We start from the raw sequence: 24,746 nt of genomic DNA, 5'->3' as shown, positions 1-24,746 counted from the left end.
CCACCAACCCAACCTCCACTCCCAGCACCTTCCCCTGCAACTGCAAGAAATGCAAAATTTGCGCCCACACCTCACCCCTTACTTCCCTCCAAGGCCCCAAGGGATCCTTCCATATCCGCCACAAATTCACCTGCACCTCCACACACATCATTTACTGCATCCACTGCACCCGATGTGGCCTCTATATTGGGGAGTTAGGCCGCCTACTTGCGGAATGTTTCAGAGAATGTCTCTGGGACACTCGGACCAACCAACCCAATCACCCCGTGGCTCAACACTTCAACTCCCCCTCCCACTCCACCAAGGATATGCAGGTCCTTGGACTTCTCCATCGCCAGACTATAGCAACATGACAGCTGGAAGAAGAGCGTCTCATCGTCTGCCTAGGACCCTCCAACCACAAGGGATGAATTCAGATTTTTCCAGTTTCCTCATTTCCCCTCCCCCCACCTTGTCTCAGTCCCAACCCTCGAGCTCAGCACCACTTTCCTAACCTTCAATTTTCTTCCTGACCTCTCCACCCCCACCCCCACTCCGGCCTATCACCCTCACCTTAACCTCTTTCCACCTATCGCATTTCCAACGCCCCTCCCCCAAGTCCTTCCTCCCTACCTTTTATGTTAGCCTGCCTCATTCCTGAAGAAGGGCTCATGCCCGAAACATCGATTCTCCTGCTCCTTGGATGCTGCCTGACCTGCTGCGCTTTTCCAGCAACACATTTTCAGCTATCCTTCAAAAGAGTACACTTGGGGTGGCACAGTAGCTCGGTGGTTAGCACTGCTGCCTCACAGCACCAGATACTGAGTTTAATTGTAGTCACTATCTGTGTGGAGTTTGCACATTCATCCCCTGTCTGTGTGGTTTCCTTCAGGTGCTCTAGTTTTCTCCCACAGTCCAAACATGTGCAGGTTAGGTGGATTGGCCATTCCAAATTCCCCATAGTGTCTAGGGATGGGCAGGATACGTGGATTCACCACGGGAAATTCAGGGTTACAGGAATAGGGTTAGGGGGTGGATCTGCATGGGACTCCCTTTGGAGGGGCAGTGCAGACTCGATAGGCTGAATGGCCTGCTTCCATACTGTATGGATTCTATTGACTGTAAAGTACTATGATACCCTGAAGTCCCCATGAGAAATTATAGGGATCGATTTTCTTCTGTGCTGAAATACTTCCTATGATCATACCTAAAGTTGCTATAGAGTAGATTAAGAATCAATGTGACTTTGTGTCATCAGTAAATTCAGCAACTCTACCATTGGTCCATGCATCCAAATCATTCATGTACATTGCATATAGTTAAGGCTCCAACATTAATCCCTGTGGCACACCATTTATCAAATCCTGCCAACCCAAATACAGAATTTCAGAAAACAGATTTCAGTGATACCCCATTAAAAGATGTACACAACTGCAGCAAGACTTCCTTAATCTTGTACTCCTGTGCCCTTGTAGTAAGGGCAAACTCATCACTTTGCCTTCTTAATTGAATCAATATAGAAGTAGTGTTACTTAAGAAGAATTTGGATGTCTTCATACATAACACCCAAAGTTTAATAACTTCTCAGCATGGGCAGACATCGATGGGCTGGCTTGCCCACTTCTGCTCCTATTTTCTATGTTTCTATGTCCTGAAAAGGAAAAGCTATGGAAAACACTTGGAGGTAGGATGGGAAATGGGAGTTGCCAAGTTGCTCTTGATAACCGCCCACTTGAACAACAGACCAAATACTTTCATAGAACATAGAAAAATACAGCACAGTACAGGCCCGTTGGCCCTCGATGTTGCGCCGATCTAAGCCCACCTAACCTACACTAGCCCACTATCCTCCATATGCCTATCCAATGCCCGTTTAAATGCCCATAAAGAGGGAGAGAGCACCACTGTTACTGGCAGGGCATTCCATGAACTCAGTAAAGTTCCATGAATTGAGTAAAGAATCTACCCCTAACATCTGTCCTATACCTACCACCCCTTAATTTAAAGCTATGCCCCCTCGTAATATCTGACTCCATATGTGGAAAAAGGTTCTCATGGTCAACCCTATCTAAACCCCTAATCATCTGGTACACCTCTATCAAGTCACCCCTAAACCTTCTTTTCTCCAATGAAAACAGCCCCAAGTGCCTCAGCCTTTCCTCATACGATCTTCCCACCATACCAGGCAACATCCTGGTAAATCTCCTCTGCACCCGTTCCAGTGCCTCCACATCCTTCCGATAGTATGGCGACCAAAACTGCACACAATACTCCAGATGCAGCAGCACCAGAGTCTCATACAACTGCAACATAACCTCAGGACTCCGGAACTCAATTCCTCTACCAATAAAAGCCAGTACGCCATATGCCTTCTTCACAGCACTATTTACCTGGGTGGCAACTTTCAGAGATGTGTGTACATGGACACCAAGATCCCTCTGCTCATCCACACTACCAAGTATCCGACCATTAGTCCAGTACTCCACCTTCTTGTTACTCTTACCAAAGTGAATCACTTCACACTTAGCGACATTGAACTCCATTTGCCACCTATCTGCCCAGCTCTGCAGCTTATCTATATCCCGCTGTAACCTGCCACATCCTTCCTCACTGTCAACAAATCCACCGACTTTCGTATCATCCGCAAACTTGCTCACCCAACCTTCTAGCCCCTCCTCCAGGATATTTATAAAAATGACAAACAGCAATGGTCCCAAAACAGATCCTTACGGAACACCGCTGGTAACTGCACTCCAATATGAACCTTTACCATCAATTACTACCCTCTGTCTTCTTCCAGCCAGCCAATTCCTAACCCAAACCTCCAACTCCCCCTCAATGCCATACCTCCGGATTTTTTGCAGTAGCCTACCATGGGGAACCTTATCAAATGCCTTACTAAAATCCATATACACCACATCTACCGCTTTACCCTCGTCCACCTCCTTAGTCACCTTCTCAAAGAATTCAATAAGGTTTGTGAGGCACGACCTGCCCTTCACAAAACCATGCTGACTATTCTTGATCACATTATTCCTATCTAGATGTTCATAAATCCTATCCCTTACAATTCTCTCTAAGACTTTGCCCACAATAGAGGTAAGACTCACTGGTCTATAGTTACTAGGGTTATCCCTACTCCCCTTCTTGAACAAGGGAACCACATTTGCTATCCTCCAGTCTTCTGGCACTATTCCTGTAGACAACGAGGACATAAAAATCAAGGCCAATGGCTCTGCAATCTCCTCCCTTGCTTCCCAGAGAATCCTAGGATAAATTCTAACACCAGAAATATTTCTCAAGCTAGTCATGTATTTTTCTTTACAGTTGGAATACAACAAGCTACAGAATTACAAAATTGATATTTACCTATCCACATAAGGATCTTGAACAAAAGGATAACAGGTTGTTAGGTATCTTGGTAACGTAGCTGATGATTCAGACGATTTTGCTCCAATTGTTTGCTGTTTTGGCACAAACGGTTCAACGTCAGCTGATAATTTGGTCTCCTGTGGAAGATTACATTAGATTTTGAATTATGTATTTTTATTTTAAAAAATGGGAAAGAAAAATGCAATATGTGAAATAGAATGAACTGCTTCAAGCTCACATTCAGGTTCCAAAAAGTCTTTCCACCATCTATACTACACACAGCAACGTGATGGAATATTTCCACTTGCATAGATGGAAATATTGATACTGAGAAAACTTTGCATCATCCAATACAAAGCTCAAATGGTACACCATCCACTACTTTAAGCATCGGTTCTCCATGGCACCGTATAACAGGCACTATCTGAAAAATGCAATACTGTATTGCAGCTTCCTTCACAGCACCTGCCAAATTTACAAACCCCATCATCTAGAACGAAGACAGTTGGCACACACAAAGACAAACAATTCAAGGCTCCCCCTCCAATTTGAATACCATTCTCATTTGGAAATATACCACCTTCATTGTCACTAGAAAATTCCCTGCCCAATAACAATATTGTAGGAGTACTTTTGCACAGATGTTAAGGTCAACTAGGGGCCAAGCAATCAATGCTGATCTTTCCTGCAACATCCAAATCCAACAAATTACTAAAAGGTTAACACAGATCAGCATCAGCTTGACTTTCTTACCAGCAACCCAGAGATACAAGTGCATAACCTAGGCCAGCACTCCACTGCAGAATTCAGGGCTTTTGAGTAGTGATATTGTTCTGATGAGACATTGACCATTTGCATCCATCCTCTCAATTAAAGATATAAACAATCACATGGCATTAAATTTTGAAAAGAAGCAGATATGTTCTCTGGAGATCCAGCCAATAATTGTCTCTCAAAAATTAATGACCAGATTATCTAGTAATTGTCATGTCGCTTTTTGTGGAAGACTGTTGCTTACAAATTGGGTGATCTATTTCTTAGATAGTTAATAATCTCAACACCAGGTTATAGTCCAACAGGTTTATTTGGAAGCACTAGCTTTCAAAGCGTTCCTCCTGCATTAGATAAGTAATGGGGCAGGATCATAAGATACAGAATTTATAGGAAAATATCACAATGTCATGCAATTAAAATGATATATTGAATAAACCTAGACTACTATTAAGTCTTTTATCTTTTAGAATGCATTGCAGGTTTCAGTTCATTAATATGCAAATCACAGAACTTCCTTTAAGTCACATTCTCAAAATAACCTAAGGTTTTATGTAAAAAGGTGACATCTCAGCTCAGAAATGCATTAAAGATGTGAGGTTAAAGTCTGTCTGTATCCCAATCTTGAGTCAGACTGGTTCTATTTCCTAAAGTAGGAATTTATAAAATATTATATGGATTGACTGCCTGCATTGACAGCCAGGAGGCTGGAAGATCACAGCAAGCCAGGCAGCATCACGTGGTGTAGAACGGGTGCAACCCTTCTTCAGGACTTGATAGCCTGCAGGTTGCGTGCATGTTGAGCAGAAAAAGAATGTATCTGCAAATACAATTCTGCAAATGCAAATTCACCCCATAGACGTGTGCGCGCAAGAATGTGAGTGTGTGCGCAAGAGTGAGTGTTTGCATGTGTGCATGCCTGGTAGAGGGCATGCATGAATATGAGGAAGTATAAGCCTGTGAGAGGGTGTATGCATGGGTGAGAGAGTGTGGGGAGGTGGTGTACGTGTGTGTATCTGAGAGACAGCTTGTGTATAAAAGAGAGGGTGTGCGTGAGTGTGTGGACATATACGTGTGCATGTGTACGCTTGGGTTTAAGTGTATAGTGTAGTGGGGTCACCCGTAGTGTGACATGAAACCAAGGTCCCGGTTGAGGCCATCCTCATAGCCAAATTTGGTACCTATCAGCCTCTGCTCGGCCAGTCTGCGTTGCTGCATATCTTGCAGTCTGCCTTGGAGGACAATCACCTGAAGATCCTAGACTGAGTGCCCCTGTCTGCTGTAATGTTCCCCGACTGGGAGGGAACATCCTTGTATAGCAATTTCTGTGCTGTGTCCATTCATCCGTTGTCTTAGCATCTGCTTGGTCTAGCCATTGTACCATGCCTCAAGACATCCTTGCCTGCAGTGTCTGATAGACAACATTGTCTGAGTCAAATGAATACCTACCATGAACATGGCGGGTAGCGTCCCCACATGTAATGGTGGTATCCAGGTAGACACACTGACTCGTCTTGCAGTGGCTGCTGTGACAGGGTTGTATGGTGTTGTTCTGAAGACCAGGCAGTTTGCTGCGAACAATGATCTGTTTAAAATTTGGCAGTTGTTGAAAGGCAAGAAGTGGAGGTGGAGGGAAGTTCTAGTGAGGTGCTCATCCTCATCGATAATGTGTTGCAGGCTGTGAAGAACATGGTGTAGTTTCTCTGCTCCCAGGAGGTGCTGGACAACAAAGGGTATCCTATTGGTTGCATCCAGTGTCTGTCTCGAGGTGGGCATTACAGTTTCTCACTGTGGCACGTCAGAATTGGCAATTTATGAGTTGAGCATTGTACCCTGTTCTTATGAGGGTGTCCTTCAGGTATCCGCCACATTCCTCCTCATCTGAACAGATCCTCTGTATGCATAGGGCTTTCCACAAGGAATGGCTGTTTTAATATTTTGAGGGTGGATGCTTGAAGAAGTACAGCATCGTGAGGTTATCCGTGGGTTTGCGGTAGAGAAAGGTACTGAGGTGCCTGTCCTTGATGGAGATGCACGTGTCCAAAAATGAGACAGATACTAACGAGTAGCCCATTGTAATTCTGATGGTGGGATGAAACTTGTTGATATCACTGTGCAGTTGTTTCAGCGACTTCTCGCCATGGGTCCAGAGTAAGAAAAATGTTGTCAATATATCTAGTGTATAGTGCTAGTTGGAGGTCCTGTGCAGCAAAGTCTTGTTTGACTAGGACATTAAAAATATTGGAATATTGTGGTGCAAGTTTGGTCCCCATGGCTGTTCCATGTGTCTGGATGAAGAACTGGTTGTCAAAAGGTGAAAACTTTGTGGTCGAGGGTGAAGCATATGCATTGTAGGATGGTACTCGGAGATTAGCAGCTGCTGGTACTGAGGCTGTTGCAGCAATTTGTTGTGGGGGATGCTGGTGTAGAGTGCCAAAATATCCTTGGTGTGAGGAATGATTGTGGTTCAACTAGTCAGTGGGTGCTGAGTTTTTGTAAGAAATTTGTAGTGTCGTGACAGAAGTTGGGGCCCTCTGTACAACAAGTTTCAAGATGCCCTTGACACAGCCAAACAGGTTCTCACGCAGGGTTCCGCTGCCTGACATGATGGGATGTCCAGGTGTGTTGGCTTTGTGTATCTTTGGAAGTCAGCCCCTCTGCGAGAAATACGTGTGATGAGAGGGCATAGAAAACGCTGAAGGACCAAATCAAAAGTCTTGATCAATTTGTTCAGTTCATTGATGTGTCCTTTGGTCTGATCAGCCGGTAGTTGCCCGTAGCATTTCTGGTTGTTCAGTTGTCGGTACACTTCCTTGCACTAGTCCATTCTATTACTTTTCTTTAGTGCGAGACGCAAAGTACACAAATCTTTATTTTAATTTCCACCACCAGGAAGAAAGGAAACACCCGAGTGGCCAGTGACAAGCAGTGCCCTTACACTCCTGTTTATTTTTTTTAAAGTGCACGAATCTTTATTCGGTTTCCACCATCAGGAAGATAGGAAAACACCCCAGTGGCCAGTGACAAGCAGTGCCCTTCACATCAAAGGGCAATGCTGTGGGATCAAACAGTGAAGCGGAGGGCAGGGACTAAATCAAAATAGAGTTGGAGGGGGAAATGATGCACTCCACTCCCTGCGGTGCCCACCTCTCCCTGAACAATTCCAGGGTGTTGGTGGACACCACGTGCTCCTTCTCCAAGAACACCCGGGCCCTAATGTAACTAGTCCATTCTATTCTGAATGATGTTGGTTACTCCTTTAATTGGCTAGTTTGATGACAATGTTGCAATTGGTTCTGAGAGCACAGATGGCGTTGCATTGAGATCAGGAGATGTTTTGCTCTACCTTGTGGGAGCTGCTGATGAATCCGGCATTTACATACTTCCTAACTGATGAAGCATACGTGCCAAGCCCAGGGCAGCAGCCGTCCGGAGGAAAGGATGCCCAGAGGCATGGTACATTGGCAAGACCAAGCAGACGCTATGGCAATGGATGAATGGACACCATGCAACAAATTGCCAGACAGGGATGTTCCCTCCCAATTAGGGAACACTAACTGGTCAGGGAGATTTGGCCTCAGATCTTCGGTTGGCCATCCTCCAAGGCAGACTTCAAAATATACAACAACACAGAGTGGCCGAAAAGAGGCTGATAGCCTAGTTCGGTACCATAAGAACGGCTTCAACTGGGATCTTGGGTTCATGTCACACTACAGGTGACCCCATTACACTATACACACTGACACACACACACACAGGCTTACAATCCATCTCACTCAGTCACACACTATCAAGCACACACACACACCCTCTCTCTCCCTCTCCCTCTCCTTCACAGGTCTATAGGATGAATTTGCATTTGCAAATACATTGTATTTTGCTTCAAAAGCACACAACCTGCAGGCAGTCAATCCATGTAGCATTTTATAAATTCCTACTTTGGAAACAGAACCAGTCTGACGCAAGATTGGGATGCAATCTTCACTCTAACCTCATACCTTTAATACACTGAGTGGTGATGTCACCTCATTTTATAAAACCTTAAGTTACAGAGTCATAGAAATGTACAGCATAGAAACAAATCCTTCGGTCTAACCTGTCCATGCCGACCAGATATCCCAACCCAATCTAGTCCCACCTGCCAGCACCCAGCCCATATCCCTCCAAACCCTTCCTATTCATATACCCATTCAAATGCCTCTTAAATGTTGTAATTGTACCAGCCTCCACTACATCTTCTGGCAGCTCATTCCATACACCTAACATCCTCTGCGAGAAAAAATTGCGCCTTAGGTCTCTTTTAGATCTTTCCCCTCTCACCCTAAACCTATGCCCTCTCGTTCTGGACTCCCCAACTCCAGGGAAAAGACTGTCTATTTATCCTATCCATACCCCTCATAATTTTGTAAACCTCTACAAGGTCACCCCTCAGCCTCCAACGTTCCAGAGAAAACAGCCCCAGCCTGTTCAGCTTTTCCCTGTAGCTCAGATCCTCCAACCCAGGCAACATCCTTGTAAATCTTTTCTGAACCCTTGCAAGTTTCACAACATCCTTCCGACAGGCAGGAGGCCAGAACTGCACACAATATTCCAACAGTGTCCTGTACAGCCGCAACATGACCTCCTAACTCTTGTACTCAATATTCTGACCAATAAAGGAAAGCATACCAAATGCCTTCTTTACTATCCTATTTACCTGCGACTCCACTTTCAAGCTGCTATGAACCTGCACTCCAAGGTCTCTTTGTTCAGCTACACTCCCTAGGACCTTAAGTGCATAAGTCCTGCTAAGATTTGCTTTCTCAACATGCAGCACCTCGCAGTTATCTGAATTAAACTCCATCTGCCACTTCTCAGTCATGTCTCGAGAACGTGACTTAAAAGGAAGTTCTGGGATTTACATATTAACGAACTGAAACCTGCAATGCATTCTAAAAGATGAAAGACTTAACAGCAGTCTAGGTTTGTTCAATATATCATTTTAATTGCATGACACTGATCTTTTCCTATAAATTCTGCGTCTTATGATCCTGCCCCATTACTTATCGATTGAAAGAGGAACGCTCTGAAAACTAGTGCTTCCAAACAAACCTGTTGGACTATAACCTGGTGTGGTGTGATTTTTAAACTTTGTCCACCTCAGTCTGACACTGGCACCTCCACATCATATTTCCTATGTCACTGTCTTTGAAAGATTTGCTTTTACATAGTAACTTTCAGGTCAACCCAAAAATGTTTCAGCCAATGAAGTGCTTTTTGAAGCTTTGTTCTACTGTATCCAAAATGTTACAGTAACTACAATTCAAAAGCACTTTATTGCCTGTAAAGCAGTTTGATACATCTTGAAAGACACTGCATAAAGCTATCCATAATTTAGTACTCAATGGGTTCATAAAAAAAAGGCGGCAAAGCAAAAATGTGCCGAATGCAAATCACCAACAAAATAAGGGAAAGTTACATTCCAAAATATTTAACTCGTCCAAAGGTCTTTCCATAACTTGCCTCCCTGGAGGACTTGCAGGAGGGAGCAAAGAAATCAGGACAGAGAACTGGTGAGAAGAAGGGAGCAAGGGTAACTGCAAGTGACTGGGAACAAGAAAATCAGGAGAAGCAATGGTCAGAAGAGACAGAGGCTGATTTAATTGTTCACGGACTATTTATCGTTCATCCCATAGAGGTCTGCAGAAACTGGTGGTGAGCAACCTTCCTGAACCACTGCATTCTTTAGGGGGCAGAGACACCTATAGTGTGGTTTGTAAGGGAGATTTAGGATTTCAATCCGGTGATGGTGAGGGAACAGTGATACAGTTCCAACTCAGAAGTGAATGCAGGTTAAAGGGAATTTGGAGATGGTGTTGGTTTTTGAGAAGATTTGTACCTCAGTTTGAGGTTCTGGATGTAGGCTTGCTCACTGAGTTGGAAGGTTTATTTTGTGTTGTTTCGTCACCCTACGAGGCTACATCTTCAGTGGGCCTCCAGGCGAAGCACTGCTGATAATTCCTGCTTTCTATGTCTGGGTTTCTTTGCGTTGGTGATGTCATTTCCTGTTCTTTTTCTCAGAGGGTGGTAGATGGGGTCCAACTTGATGTGTTTGTTGATAGAGTTCTGGGTTGGAATGCCATGCTTCTAAGAATTCTCATGCATGGCTCTCTTTTGGCTTGTCCTAGGATAGATTTGTTGTCCCAGTCAAAGCGGTGTCCTTCCTTATCTGTATGTAAGGATACTAGTGAGAGAGAGTCATGTCGTTTTTGTGGCGAGTTGACGTTCATGTATCCTGGTGGCTAGTTTTCTGCCTGTTTGTCCAATGTGGTATTTGTTACAGTTCTTGCACGATATTTTGTAAATGACATTAATTTTGCTTGTTGTCTGTATAGGGTCTTTCAAAGTTCTTTAGCTGCTGTTTTAGTGTGTTGGTGGGTTTGTGGGCAACCATGATGTCAAGGGGTCCGAGTAGTCTGGCAATCATTTCTGATGTAGGGGAGAGTGGCTAGGGTTTCTGGACGTGTTTTTTCTGCTTGTTTGGGTTTGTTGCTGAGAGAAAAAAAATTTAAAAATCAGCAGACTGTGTTCATTGGGTACCCATTCTTTTTGGATACATGATATAGGTGATTTGTGGGTGTTGGGATGCTTGCTTCATTTGTGGATGTTGGGATGATTGCTTCTACCCAAAATTCACAAACTAGGAGCCCCCCCCTCAGACCCATAGTCTTGCTACCTTGAACAGCAACTTACAGATTGGCCAAGGAGCTACACCAAAGACTAAAACACTTAGTAGAAGACTCATGCCACTCCATGCACTCCACCCAAGAATTCCTGAAGACCAAAGACACTAAGATAGAAGAGGATGAAATAATGGCCTCCTTTGATGTAACAGCCTGTTACATCAATCACCATTAACCTGGCCAAGGAAACACTGACTACACTATTAGAAGACCCAAAGACAGACAGACAGACAGACAGACAGACAGACAGACAGACAGACAGACAGACAGACACACACACACACACACACACAAAACACCACTAACTTCATCAGCAACGACAATATAGTCAAGCTGGTGGACCTATGCATTACCACACACTTCACCTTCAACAACAAAACCTACAGACAAACCAATGGAACATCCAAGGGATCTCCGATATCAGGGTTCTTAGCAGAGGCAGCAATGCAGAGACTCAAACAAACAGCTCTGCCAACCACCCAACTCAAACTTTGGATCCGCTATGTTGATGACATCTCATCACAGAATGAAACAAATTAGTGGAAACCTTCAAGACCATCAATAATACCCTTACTGGCATAAAATTCACTAAAGAGGAGGAAAACAACAACAAACTGCCATTCCTAGATGTCACAGTAGAATGAACAGCTAATGGAGAACTACATTCGTGGGGCAGCACAGTGGTTAGCACTGCTGCCTCACAGCGCCAGGGACCTGGGTTCAATTCCCGCCTCAGGCGACTGACTGTGTGGAGTTTGCACGTTCTCCCCGTGTCTGCGTGGGTTTCCTCCGGGTGCTCCGGTTTCCTCCCACAGACCAAAGATGTGCGGGTCAGGTGAATTGGCCATGTTAAATTGCCCGTAGTGTTAGGTAAGGGGTAAATGTAGGGGTATGGGTGGGTTGCGCTTCGGCGGGTCGGTGTGGACTTGTTGGGCCGAAGGGCCTGTTTCCACACTGTAAGTCTAATCTAAGTCTAATCTAATCTACAAACCAATGGCTATAGAAAAACAACATATACGGACCAAATATTAAACTACAGAAGCAATCATCCCAACATCCACAAATGAAGCTGCATCAGAGCATTATTTCAACAAGTCAACACACACTGCAGCACACAGAGGAACTATGCAGAGTAGAGGAAAATCACCTATATCGTGTATTCAGAAAGAATGAGTACCTAATGAACACAGTCCGGCAGTTTCTCAGCAGCAAACCCAAACAAGCAGATAAAACACATCCAGAAACCCTAGCCACTTTTCCCTACATCAAAGACATCTCAGAAATGACTGCCAGACTACTCAGACCCCTTGGCATCATGGTTGCACACAAACCACCAACACACTAAAACAGCAGCTAAAGAACTTGAAAAACCCTATACAGACAACAGGCAAAACTAATGTAATTTACAAAATACCGTGCAAGAACTGTAACAAATACCACATGGGACAAACAGGCAGAAAACTAGCCACCAGGATACATAAACATCAACTAGCCACAAAAAGACATAGAACATAGAAGGATACAGCGCAGTACAGGCCCTTCAGCCCTCGATGTTGCGCCGACCGAATCCTACCTAACCTATACTAGCCCAATAACTTCCAAATGCCTATCCAATGCCCGCTTAAATGACCATAAAGAAGGAGAGTTCACCACTGATACGGGCAGGGCATTCCATGAACTCACAACCCGCTGTGTGAAGAATCTACCCCTAACATCTGTCCTATACCTACCACCCCTTAATTTAAAGCTATGTCCCCTAGTAACACCTGACTCCATTAGCGGTAAAAGGTTCTTAGTATCTACCCTATCTAAACCCCTAATCATCTTATACACTTCTATCAGATCTCCCCTAAACCTTCTCTTCTCCAATGAGAACAGCCCCAAGTGCCTCAGCCTTTCCTCATAAGATTTTCCTACCATTCCAGGCAACATCCTGGTAAACCTCCTCTGCACTCGTTCTAAAGCTTCCACATCCTTCCTATAGTATGGCGACCAAAACTGCACACAATACTCCAGATGAGGCCTCACCAGAGTCTTATACAACTGCAACATGACCTCAGGACTCCGGAACTCAATTCCTCTGCCAATAAAGCCCAGTACACCATATGCCTTCCTCACAGCACTATTTACCTGGGTGGCAACTTTCAGAGATCTGTGTACATGGACACCAAGATCCCTCTGCTCATCCACACTACCAAGTAGCCTACCATTAGCCCAGTAATCCATCATCTTGTTATTCCTACCAAAGTGAACGACTTCGCACTTAGCTACATTGAATTCCATTTGCCATATTTCCGCCCAGCTCTGCAGCTTATCTATATCCCGCTGTAACCTACCACTTCCTTCCTCACTATCCACAACTCCACCGACTTTTGTGTCATCCACAAACTTGCTTACCCAGCTTTCAAGTCCTTCCTCTAGATCATTTATAAAGATAACAAAAAGCAATGGTCCCAAAACAGATCCTTGTGGTACACCGCTAGTAACTGCGCTCCAAGATGAACATAATCCATCAACTACTACCCTCTGTCTCCTTCCAGCCAGCCAATTCCTAATCCAAACCTCTAATGTATCCTCAATGCCATACCTCCGAAGTTTTAGCATTAGCCTACCATGGGGAACCTTATCGAACGCCTTACTAAAATCCATATACACAACATCTACTGCTTTACCCTCGTCCACTTCCTTAGTCACCTTCTCAAAGAACTGACCCCCTCTCATTAGTATCCTTACATATGGGTGAGAAAGGACACCACTTCGACTGGGACAACAAACCCATCCTAGGACAAGCCAAACAGAGACATGCATGAGAATGCCTAGAAGCCCGGAGATCCACTGAAGATGTTACCTAGTAGGGTGACGAAACATCTGGAAATGAACATTTTGTTTTTCTTCTGCACGGAACTCAGGAGTCCACATGCAGCAGTAACTTCTGAAACAGGAAGTCAATGCATTAACGTCATTTAATATATGCAGACTAGACCCTGCTGCTGGTGATAGCACACAATGCTTCACCAATATCCAGTTTTGAGTTGCTAGACCTCTTTCAATCTACCCCATTTAGCATGGTAGTAGTGCCACACAACATGATGGGAGGGTATACTCAATGCGAAGACATTGCAGTGGTCACTGCTACCAACACTACGATGGACAGATGCACCTACAGCTGGAAAATTGATGAGGAATGGGTTAAGTTAGCTTCTCCACGCTGTTGGTTCCTTCACCAACTACCACAGATCCAGTTTAGCAGTTTAGCGGACTCTGATCTCATACCTTCTATGTACTGTAAAATCCAATCAATCAACCTAGTCAGTAGTGGTACTATTGAGCCAGTCTTGATGGTGCATTCTGTGCCTGTGTCACCTTGAGTGCTAGCTCCAAAAGCTTTGGTGGGATTCAAAGTTTTATCCCAAATGCATCAGAGCATTATTTCAACAAGTCAACACACACTGCAGCACGCAGAGCCTCTGGATTACTAGTCTAATGACATTACCACCAAGGCACCGTCTCACTACATATCATTTCATAATATGTATCATGTTCAGCTTCAAACAGATGAAATACCAAAACACCAAATATCCTCTTGAAACCCAGTTTTAAAACTATACTGAGCAGACGTATATTCTGTACTGCGGGTTACAACCCATTGATCCAATAACCTCAGAAGAATGTTTTGTATTGATAATTCCTCCTCCTCAAAAGACAATTAAACATGACATACAGATTCAAACTATCCTCATAACTCTTGCCTTGATCACGTGGCAACTTACCCCCTCCCCAAAATATAGGAACCAGTGTAATTAGTAGAATATTACAAATTTCAATAATTCTCCTAACTTTTGTAGATAGAGTTAAAGCAAAATAATATTAATTTCCCTTCTAGGATTCTGTTCTACATACACTCTTCACTTGCAATTAACGGGCAATAGAAACATAGAAAATAGTAGCAGGAGTACATGGTTCAGTCCTTCAATCATGATCATGGCAGTTGATCCAATTTGATAGCCTGTTCCCACTTTCCCCTATATCCTTTAATCCCTTTAGTTTCTTCTTGAAGTCATACAATTTTGGCCTCAACTGCTTCCAGCAATAGCATTTTCCACAGGCTTGCCATTCCCTGGGTAAAGGAATTTCTCCTCATCTCAGTCCTAAATGGTTCACACTATAACCTTAGATTGTAGCCCCCAGCTTTTGACACCCTTGCAATCAGTCACATCTTTCCTGCATCTACCCCATGCAATACTGTTAGAATTTTGTAGGTTTCTATGAGATTCTTCCCCCAACCTCAATCTTGTGAACTTTACTGAATACATTTCTAACGGATTCAACTTCACATATCAGTCCCAAAATTTAAGGGATCAGGCTGGGAAACCCTTGCCACACTACCTCTATAACAAGAGCATCCTTCCTCAGATGGGAGACTAAAATTGCATGTGATATTTCAGGCGTAATCTCACCAAGGCCTGATATAATTGCAACAAGACACCTTAATTCCTGTACTTGAATCCTCTTACTGTGAGGGTCAACATACTATCAGCTTTATGCATCTGCTGCATCTGCATGCTTACCTTCAGCAATTAGCATATGGGTCCCATAGCACATTGCCTTCTCTCTATCTATAGTCAGATGATAATCTGCCTTCTGTTTTTGCTACTAAAATGGCTCTAGCAAGAAACTAAGCCCTGAAATTGTCATAGGAAATCATACTCCAATATTCGTTCAAAATTATGATCATGCAGAGGACCTTTAGGGCTCCATATAATTAAATACTTGTAAATATTGTAAAAGCATTTGGTTCTGTCTACATATTTAACTCTCAGTTTCTGGTCACTTGCTATTTCAATTTATGTCTCAGCCCGATCTCTGTCCCTGGTATACTTCCTCTGTTCCAGTGAAGTGAAATACGTACTTGAGGTAGCACACCTCATCTTTCTAGTAGATATTTTGCAACTGTCTAAGCCTAGCATGGCATTTTACAACTCAGACACATCACTGATACCTCTGGTAGCACACGTTGCCAAAGTTGAATGTATATGACAGCACTTCCTGAAAGGAAGGACAGACGTTTAAGGGGGCTTTGGGAGGAAATTGATTGATACTTAAGGTACTACCACACAAGTGCCGCTGGATGGGTTTTCTTGGTATTGACCAGTTTCTTTCTCCCCTCAATAATGTGGCTCACTAATACAACTTATGTTTTCTTTCTTATCTATTCCATTTAGGTGTCCACAGATACAGTGGCTACATAGCTTTTACTCACTACGTCTCTTGTTTACCACTCTTATCCTCTTTCTTTCTAATTGGTGTTCATCTATATAACATCTTGCAGTCCTGAAAATATTTTACAGAGTAGCATGGAGACGAGTTCAATGTACAGAGTAATTAACTCAGGAATTTGGTGAGTTGGGAAAAGGTTCTGTTTTGGTCTTTAAAAAACAAGCAGTCCTAGAGCAAGAGACACTAAGATCAGAGAGTTGACATCTCTAGATATGTTATTTAGGTGAGCAATCAGGTGATAAATATTGAGTTGGTGAGAATATGGAGTGAAAGCCACAATCAGAGCAGTTATTATCTCACAGTAATGGAACAAGCTTAATTGACCAAAAGATCTACTCTAGCTCTTTTGTTGCACTATCATTTTTCTCTAAACTCGGGCAGCTGTATAAGCAATGAATGTAAAGTGTTATACTAAATATATAGTTTAACTGGTTACATAAACTTGTTGTAATAATTACAAATAATCATATATAGAGTAAGATTTCAAAACTTGAAACCTTAAATCAGTTACAGAAAACACAGTAGACGGAGCATTTGACAGCTATGGACACCAATGTGATCTGCTGCCAACCAAGTCTGCCTTCAGGATTTCCATCTTGATAAACTTTTGGCCCAGAGTTCACTAGCTCTGCTTCACATGCTTGAATACATCGAGCAAGAAGAAAGTTACCTGGACACTTTATTCCAGGAAGGATTCATACCCCCATACCCCTTAGGTGTGTACTTCAGATTTGATTAATAGTCAGAAAGGTAGCATTGGACCAACCTTAAACTTTTGTACTTATCCAACTGGGACATGTAGCCTTTGTGAAAGGAAGGATGAGCAAACTGACCTCAGCACCTTACGACATGGGGTTGTTAAAGTTGCAGGGGTAGGATGATAGCAAAATGGAATGTTGTCATTCTCTGAGTACTGTTTAGTTTTGGGGATAGATACTGTAATCTGCATCCAAGATTGAGAGCTTGGAAGGTCATATCGCTTGCCCAGTTAAGGATATTTTCTTAAGGCTAGAGAGGAATTTAGTTTTAAAGAGGGAGGATCTGGTTGCTGTAGTCCATGTGGGTCACAGTTATAAAGGAAGACTAAGGAAAAGTTCTGCGAGGGAAAATGAACAGCTACAGGGCTAAAGGTAAAAGTTTGACTCAGAAAAAGGCAATAATCTCAAGATTGCTACCTGAACCACAAGATACCTGATAATTGAAAACTGAAGTGGGAGAAATGGGATTCACTCATGGGGAACTGGCAAAACCCTGGGGAACGAGGGAGCTTCACCCTGGGTTGGCCTTTTCTACAGTCATTGTGGCACCACTGTCCTGGCGGAGCAAACAACTAGGGTTTCTGAAAGTCTTCTAAACTAAAACTTTGGAGAAGGAATTGAGAGGAGGAAAATGATGAAGGGTAGCATTGTATATCGTTATAAACGGAGTATGACAAGTAGGAAACAGAGTGTACAAGTATAAGAATGCTCAGCAGATAGGTTCAGAGTAGGTAAAAAAGATGTTAAAAAACTCTTTATCTAAACACATGCAGCAGTTGTAACAAGAGATGAATTAATGACAAACAAATAATAGAGTATGATAGCCATTGCACTATTGCATGGCAACCAAAGCTAGAAACTGAATATTCGAGTGGAATTGACATTCACAAGGATAAGAGCAAAATGGAGGTAGGATAACTATTACTAAAGGAAATCACTACAGAAATGAAAAATGATCTTGATTGAAGAGATCAAGTTATTGAATCAGTTTACATAAAATTAAAAATAGGAAGGAAAAAAAGTCACTGGTGGGACTTTATATCCCCCCAACCATAGCTACACTATTAGGCAGTGTATAAATAAAAAAAATGCTAGCAAATGTATAGTTAAGGCCACAATTACATCAGCTGTGATATTTTTGAAAAGAAGTACCAGTTAGAAGGGCTGAATAAACTGCAATTTCTTATGTTCGGACATGCATCAGGTGAAGCCTGATCAGATATTCTGCCACTTGATGCATTCAACAACAGATATCAAAAAATAAAGAGTTAAACATACCTTTTGCAATAACAATAGTTCCTTTTGTTTGATTATTCCACTTTTTAAAAGCTGTCATCAATGCTTTCCTCCTCAGGCAGAAGCTGGCCACAGCTGATTGAAAGGAAAGCCTAGCAGGGAAGTTGGTGGAGCAGTAATGGCAGACGTTTTGGGCTGTCATCTGGGAGGCACAGCAGAAATTCACCCCAAGGGAAAAAAGAACATATTAAAGGGGAGGATGAGGCAACGATGGCTGACAATTGACGTCAGAGATAGCATAAAAGCAAAAGAAAAATCAAACAACGTGTGAAGGTTTGTGGAAAGCCAGCGCACTAGGAAACCTTTAAAAGGCAGCAGAAGATAACTAAAAACTAATCAGGTGGGAGAAGATGCAATATGAGGGTTCGCTAGCTAGTATTTTAAAAGAAGATTGCAAGAGTTTTTTTTCAAAAGATATCTAAGAGGTAAGAGAGGGAGCAACGTGAGTGGATATTGGCACTCTGGAAAATGAGGATTGAGAAATTGTAACAAGGAACAAATAAACTGAAAACAGGTCATTCTGCTATAACGCAACAGTTGCATTCTTCTACAACCTCACGCTATAGAAAATGACACGATGGGAAACCTCTATAAAGAAATCGTGCTGTAGAACATCACTATAGAAAAATTGCTATTTTCCAAACAGCATCCACAATCCATCAATCGAGTTATACCAAAGTGTGTTGACGAAACGCGCATTATACCAGAATAACCTGTAGGTACTTTGCATCAGTTTCCACTGTGGAAGACACCAAAAGCATACCAGAAATGGGGGGGTAGAGATGAGTGTGACACCCATTACTAAGATGATGATGCTGGGGAAATTGAAAAGGTTTGAAGGTGGATACGTCACATGGACTACACCTAAAACTTCTGAAGGAGAAGCTGGAGGAGATTGAGGTGGCATTGGTGGTGATCTTTCAGGAATCACTGGAGTCACAGAGGGTCCTAGAGGACTGGAAAGTGGCTAAAATAAAACTCCTGTTCAAAAATGGAGGGAGGCAGAAGGCAGGAAACTGTAGGCCTGTTAGCCTGACCTCGGTCATTAGAAAGATTTTAAAAGAGTTCCTTATTAAGGATGAGACTCTGGAATACTTGGCAATGAATGGCATGTTAGGGCTAAGTCAGCATGGCTTCATCAAGGGGAGGTCATGCATGAAAACTCTGTCAGAATTCTTTGAGGAGGTAATGAGCAAGTTAGACAATGGTTAGCCAGTGTATTTCCAGAAGGCCTTTGAGGTGCTGCTGTACAGGAGACTGCTAAATAAAATAAGAGCCCATTGTGGTAGGGGCGAGGTTCTGGCCTGGATACAGGACTGGTTGACCAGCAGAAGGCAGAGTGTAGACATAAAGGAGCCTTTTTCAGGATGGCAGCTGATGATGAGTGGAGTTCCGCAGGAGTCAGTGTTGGGAACACAACCATTCATGTTATACATTAACAATTCTGGACGAAGGAACTGAAGGCATTGTTACTAGGTTGGCAGATGACACAAAGATAGATGGAGGTCGTGTTGAGGAAGCAAGAAGGCTGCAGAAGGACTTGGATATGTCGATCAAATGGGCAAAGAAGCAGCAGTTGGAATAGTGTGGCCAATGTGTGAGGCTGTACATTAGTAGAAGGAATAGAGGTGTAGAATGTTTTCTAATTGGGGAAAAGGTTTGGAAACGGAAGCACAAAGGGACTTGGGTGTCCTAATTCAGGATTTTCTTAATGTTAACATGCAGTTTCAGCTGGCAGTTAGGAAGGCCAATGCAATATTAGCAATCATTTCAGGACGGCTAGAAAAAAGAGCAAAGATGTACGCGGAGGCTATACAAGCTAAGACGCATTTGGAATACTGTGAGCAGTTTTGGGTTCTTTATCAAGGCAAGATATGCTGGCATTAGAGGGTGTGCAGAGGATATTTAGAGTCAGAGATGTACAGCACAGAAACAGACCTATTGGTCCAACTTGTCCATGCTGACCAGATATCCCAACCTAATCGAGTCCCATTTGTATACAAGAATGATACTAGAGATAAAGGGCTTGAGGACGCTGGGTCTGTATTCAATGGAGATTAGAAGGACGAGGGGAAATCTGTTTGAAACTTAGAGAATGTTGCGAGGCCTAGATAGAGTAGACATAAGGAGGGAATAGGACTTAAGGGCACAGCCTCAACATGAAGGGATGACCTTTTTGACCTGAGATGAGGAATTTCTTCAGCCAGAGAACGGCGATTCTGTGGAACCCATTGCCGCAGAGGTCATAGAGTCAGAGAGATGTACAGCACGGGAATAGACCCTTCGGTCCAACTCGTCTACCCCAACCAGATATCCTACCTAATCTAGGTCCCATTTGCCAGCATTTGGCCCAAATCCCCCAATCTCTTCCTATCTATATACACATCCAGTTACCTTTTAAATGTTGTAATTGTATCAGTTTCCACCAATTCCATCAGCAGCACATTCCATACACACATGTAGTGAGTAACTTACCTCCAAACTCATCAAAATCTACCCATCATCAACAAAGCACAAATCAGGACTGTGATGGAACACTCTCCACTTGCCCGGATGAATGCAATGTTCAAGAAACTTGACATAGTCTCAAACAAACAGAGGCCACTTAAATCAGAATCTATCCACCACCTTAAATATTCACTCTTCTCACAAATGCACTGTGGCATCGGTGTGTACTATCCTTAAGATACTCTGCACCACCTTCCAAATCCAAGACTTGTACAATGTGGAATAAGGCAGCAGAGGCATGCCCTGCCACTCAAGTGCCACCTCAAGTCACAAACTTCCCTGACTTGAAATATCCTTCATCATCAGGATCGAAATCCTTGAACTCTATTCCTAACAGCACCTTCAGTATCCCTAAACCACAGATTACTGCAGCTCAAAGTGGCTGATCACAACTTTTACGAGGGCAAGAGATGAACAAATACTAGCTTCACTGGCACCATCCACTTGAAAGGTCAGCTCACATCCCACCAACGAATTTAAAACATACATAGTAGATTTATTCAACATGCCTATTCTTGGTGAATTACAGGAGTTAGTGAGGATTGCAGATGCTGGAGATCAAAGCTGAAAATGTTTTGCTGGAAAAGCGCAGCAGATCAGGCAACATCCAAGGAGCAGGAGAATCGACGTTTCGGGAATGAGCTCATGCCCGAAATGTCCATTCTCCTGCTCCTTGGATGCTGCCTGACCTGCTGCGCTTTTCCAGCAATACATTTTCAGAACTACAGGAGTTCCCATTCATTAAGAATTATTTTAAAACCAAAATAAAATAATTTTTCCATACACTAGATGGATTTTGAAATTCCTGTCTTTGTTTTGGAATCCTTCTGAAGCTCTACCTTGAGCTTCCTGCAACTCTACAACCTGTAGAAACAAGCAATCAGTACTCCTCCAAACAAGGCATTTTTTAAGCCCCCATATCAATTGGTGCATTAGTATGATCCTGCCTTCACATGAAATGGATAGGGGATTGGCTATCTAATAGAAGGCACAGAATTGGGATTAGGGAGGTATTTTCAGGATGGTAGCTTGTGACTACTGGACAGCCAGAGGCCACTGTTATTTACATTATATATTAATATCTTGGATTAGAAGAGTTCATGTACAAGTTTATAACTGACACAAATAGATGAGAAGGCAAGTGGTGAGGATGACACAAAGAATCTGTACAGGGATATTGACATTGTAAGTAAATTGACAAAAACCTGGTAGATAGAATAGCAATGTGGTGAAAGGTGGTTTTGCACATTGGCAGGAAGAATCCAGGAGCTGAATATTATTAAATAGAAGAAGACTGAAGAAAGTGACATGGTGGCTCAGTGGTTAGCACTGCTGCCTCACAGCACCAGGGTCCCAGGTTCGATTCCAGCCCTGGGTGACCGTCTGTGTGGAGTTTGCACAATCTCTGTATCTGCGTGGGTTTCCTCATACAGACCAGACACATTGGCCATGCTAAATTGCCCATAATGCTAGGTGCATTAGTCAGAGGGAAATGGGTCACTCTTCGGAGGGTCGGTGTGGACAGGTTGGGCCGAAGGCAATCTAATCTAAAAGAGAAGCAATTTGACATCCTTGTGCATGAATCAACGTTCAGGAGAAATATGGAAGGCAAATGAATATTACTTTTTATTTCACAGAATGGAGTCGAAAAATAGGGAGGTTTTGAAACAATTGTACAAGGCACTAGTCTACCCACAGCTGAAATACCGTGAACAGTTTTGGGTCTGAGGACAGAAATACCAGCAGTGGAGGCAATCCAGAAATAGTTCCCAAAGCCAATATCAGATATGGAGCGACTGACTCAAATGAGGAGAGGTTGAGTTCGTTGGGCCTGTATTCATTGGAATTTAAAAGGAAAGGCAACCTTATTAAAAGATACAAGGTGCTTAGACAACTTAAGATGCAGAAAGGGGGTTTCCGCTTGTGGGGGAGTCTAAGAGTAGAGGACATGATCTCAGAAAAAACGGTCACACATTTAGACAGACGAGGAGTAATTTCTTTTGAAGGCAGTGCATCAGTGGAATTATTTATCACAGAGGGCTGTTCAGGCTCAGTCATTAGGAATATTTAAGCAGAGATACAGATTTTTGGTCAGTAAATGAATTGAGGGTAATGGGGGGAAAAGGTAGGAAAAGTTGTGTTGAGAATTATCAGATCAACCATGATCTCATGGAATGGTGGAGCTGACTTGATGGGATGAATAGCCTACAACTTGCTCCCATGTTTTACGGTTTTGTTCAACAATCAATCAATTTACTCATTGAAATTATTTCATAAGCATTCCCAACTTGAATATTTATGGGAAATTTGCAGGCCAGATGAAGCTTGGTTGCAGTTCATTTCACATCCTAATTTTAAACAGGAACCATGTTTCCATCCACAACCTGTCAAATCTGTTCTTTATTCTCCAAAGCCCACTCCACCCAACTTCGTGTTTAGATGTACAACACGTGCGGTTTTATTTTGAGAAATTTCTGTAGTTTATCCACTTTTCTGTAATTCTCGTGCAAATATCCTTGGACTGAAATGCTTAGTCTAGTTCGAGTCTCAGTGCTTTAATCATTCCTTCTTCCTCAACCATTCCCTGCTTTCTTAAGCTTATGTTAACAGGAATCTTTGAAATAGGAGTTCACAAACAAAACTTATAACTGATAATTAACACTAGCCTTAATAACAGTGATGATGAAAACCTCAGTTACATCGTCGGGTCCTTAAAATTTATTAAATAAAATATGGTATAATAGGTAATAAGCTGCAGCACATGATGTAAAGACCCGAAATCCATTCGGTTGCGCTGTTGGAAACAGATAACATAATAACGGCCAAACGCGGTTAACTATAATTCGGGAAAGCAAGCAACATTTCGCAAATGCTTGTATTATATCGGTCAGCAATCGTACTATTTTTAAATGACGTTAAGTTCAAGGTTTATGCAAAACAAACAGCATAATACAGAACTATTTCACAGGCTTTAAATGCGGTGGGAGAGCATGGCATGATAAAGTCATCATATAAACAGAAATTTACAAAACGATGGATTGCTGAGCGCAATCTACAGAATAAAGCCGCCCCCAAGACCCTACTTTGGTTGAAGAAATTTGAAAAGCCGAATGAACAGAAAGAGGAAGCAGCGATCGGAGACATTCTGGTCCCTAGCTCTCAGCCAGACAGGTGGAGCCATTTGGTTTCTCTCAGGCCACTATGGCAGCCCGTCAGGACAGGCCTCAACTGGCGCTGCCTGTAAAAACCTCTGGGGGCCAGACAGCAGTTCTCATCCCCAGCTCTCGGAGGGTGTCATAATGGGAGCCCTCTTTGTGGGCTTCAAGCAGACTTTCACCCTTTCACTGTGTTCCCTCCGCCCCCGCCAGCATATTTACCTTTGCTGCGGCTGCGCTGCCCCCCTCGGCCATGCCTCTCCCAAACTGCCGTTCCAAGGCGCCGCTGTCACAACAACCGCCTCACGACGGCAGCCCGCACGGCTCAGTGACCTAACCCGACGGGACAAACAATCCCAAAGTCAGAAATAGACCTCGAAGCCGCTTCTTCCATTAACTTAGTGAGACTTTACAAAACGGAGAGCTTTTCCTGCCAGCCAACTACATATGCTGTCGCGTGTTTTTAAGTTTCTGAGCGTTTACAAACAATTGTATTATGCGGAAGGTTTTTGGGACCCGCCTCCATTCATCCATTCCCAAGAGTGCAACGTACAGTCTCTTCACAAACGTTTGCCAAATTTTATCGCCCTCTTGTCGATTGTTCAGTTTCAAAATTAAGTTCTTGATATCAATGTTAAATGACCTGTTAGACATTAGAAACTCTGTGCCCGTGCTGGAGTGTCAGTTTAATGTTCAAGGTTTTATTTTTCTCTATATCTGCAACAATATTACATAAATTTAATATTGCATAACTCTTAAGATCACCCTACACGCGTTAGTTGGGGATTTTAACCACAGGGCAGATAAGTTTACGATCAATCAGGCTTCATGGAATGTATCAGCTTCATGGAGTATTTTTACACCGGTCCAGTGTTTGGCCAACACTGTTCACAGCACCCAAAATACAG

General features: G+C 43.0%; 1 protein-coding gene across 4 annotated transcripts in view; it reads right to left on the bottom strand.

The window, feature by feature from the left end:
• The window catches only part of LOC132824249 (selenocysteine insertion sequence-binding protein 2-like), a 118,267-nt gene extending 94,055 nt beyond the window's left edge, over window positions 1-24,212 (bottom strand). For all 4 annotated transcript variants that reach the window (XM_060838582.1, XM_060838575.1, XM_060838602.1 and 1 more), the window contains exons 1-2: window positions 24,061-24,212; window positions 3,349-3,488 (exon numbers count right to left, since the gene is read on the bottom strand). In XM_060838582.1, coding sequence (XP_060694565.1) covers window positions 3,349-3,488; window positions 24,061-24,093 — 173 coding nt within the window. In that variant the 5' untranslated portion in view covers window positions 24,094-24,212. The remainder of the gene's footprint in view (window positions 1-3,348; window positions 3,489-24,060) is intronic.
• Between the last annotated feature and the right edge of the window lie 534 nt (window positions 24,213-24,746).

Source organism: Hemiscyllium ocellatum, chromosome 2 (assembly GCF_020745735.1).
Source record: "Hemiscyllium ocellatum isolate sHemOce1 chromosome 2, sHemOce1.pat.X.cur, whole genome shotgun sequence".
Taxonomy (NCBI): Eukaryota; Metazoa; Chordata; class Chondrichthyes; order Orectolobiformes; family Hemiscylliidae; genus Hemiscyllium; species Hemiscyllium ocellatum.
This window is presented reverse-complemented; position numbering and strand designations above follow the sequence as displayed.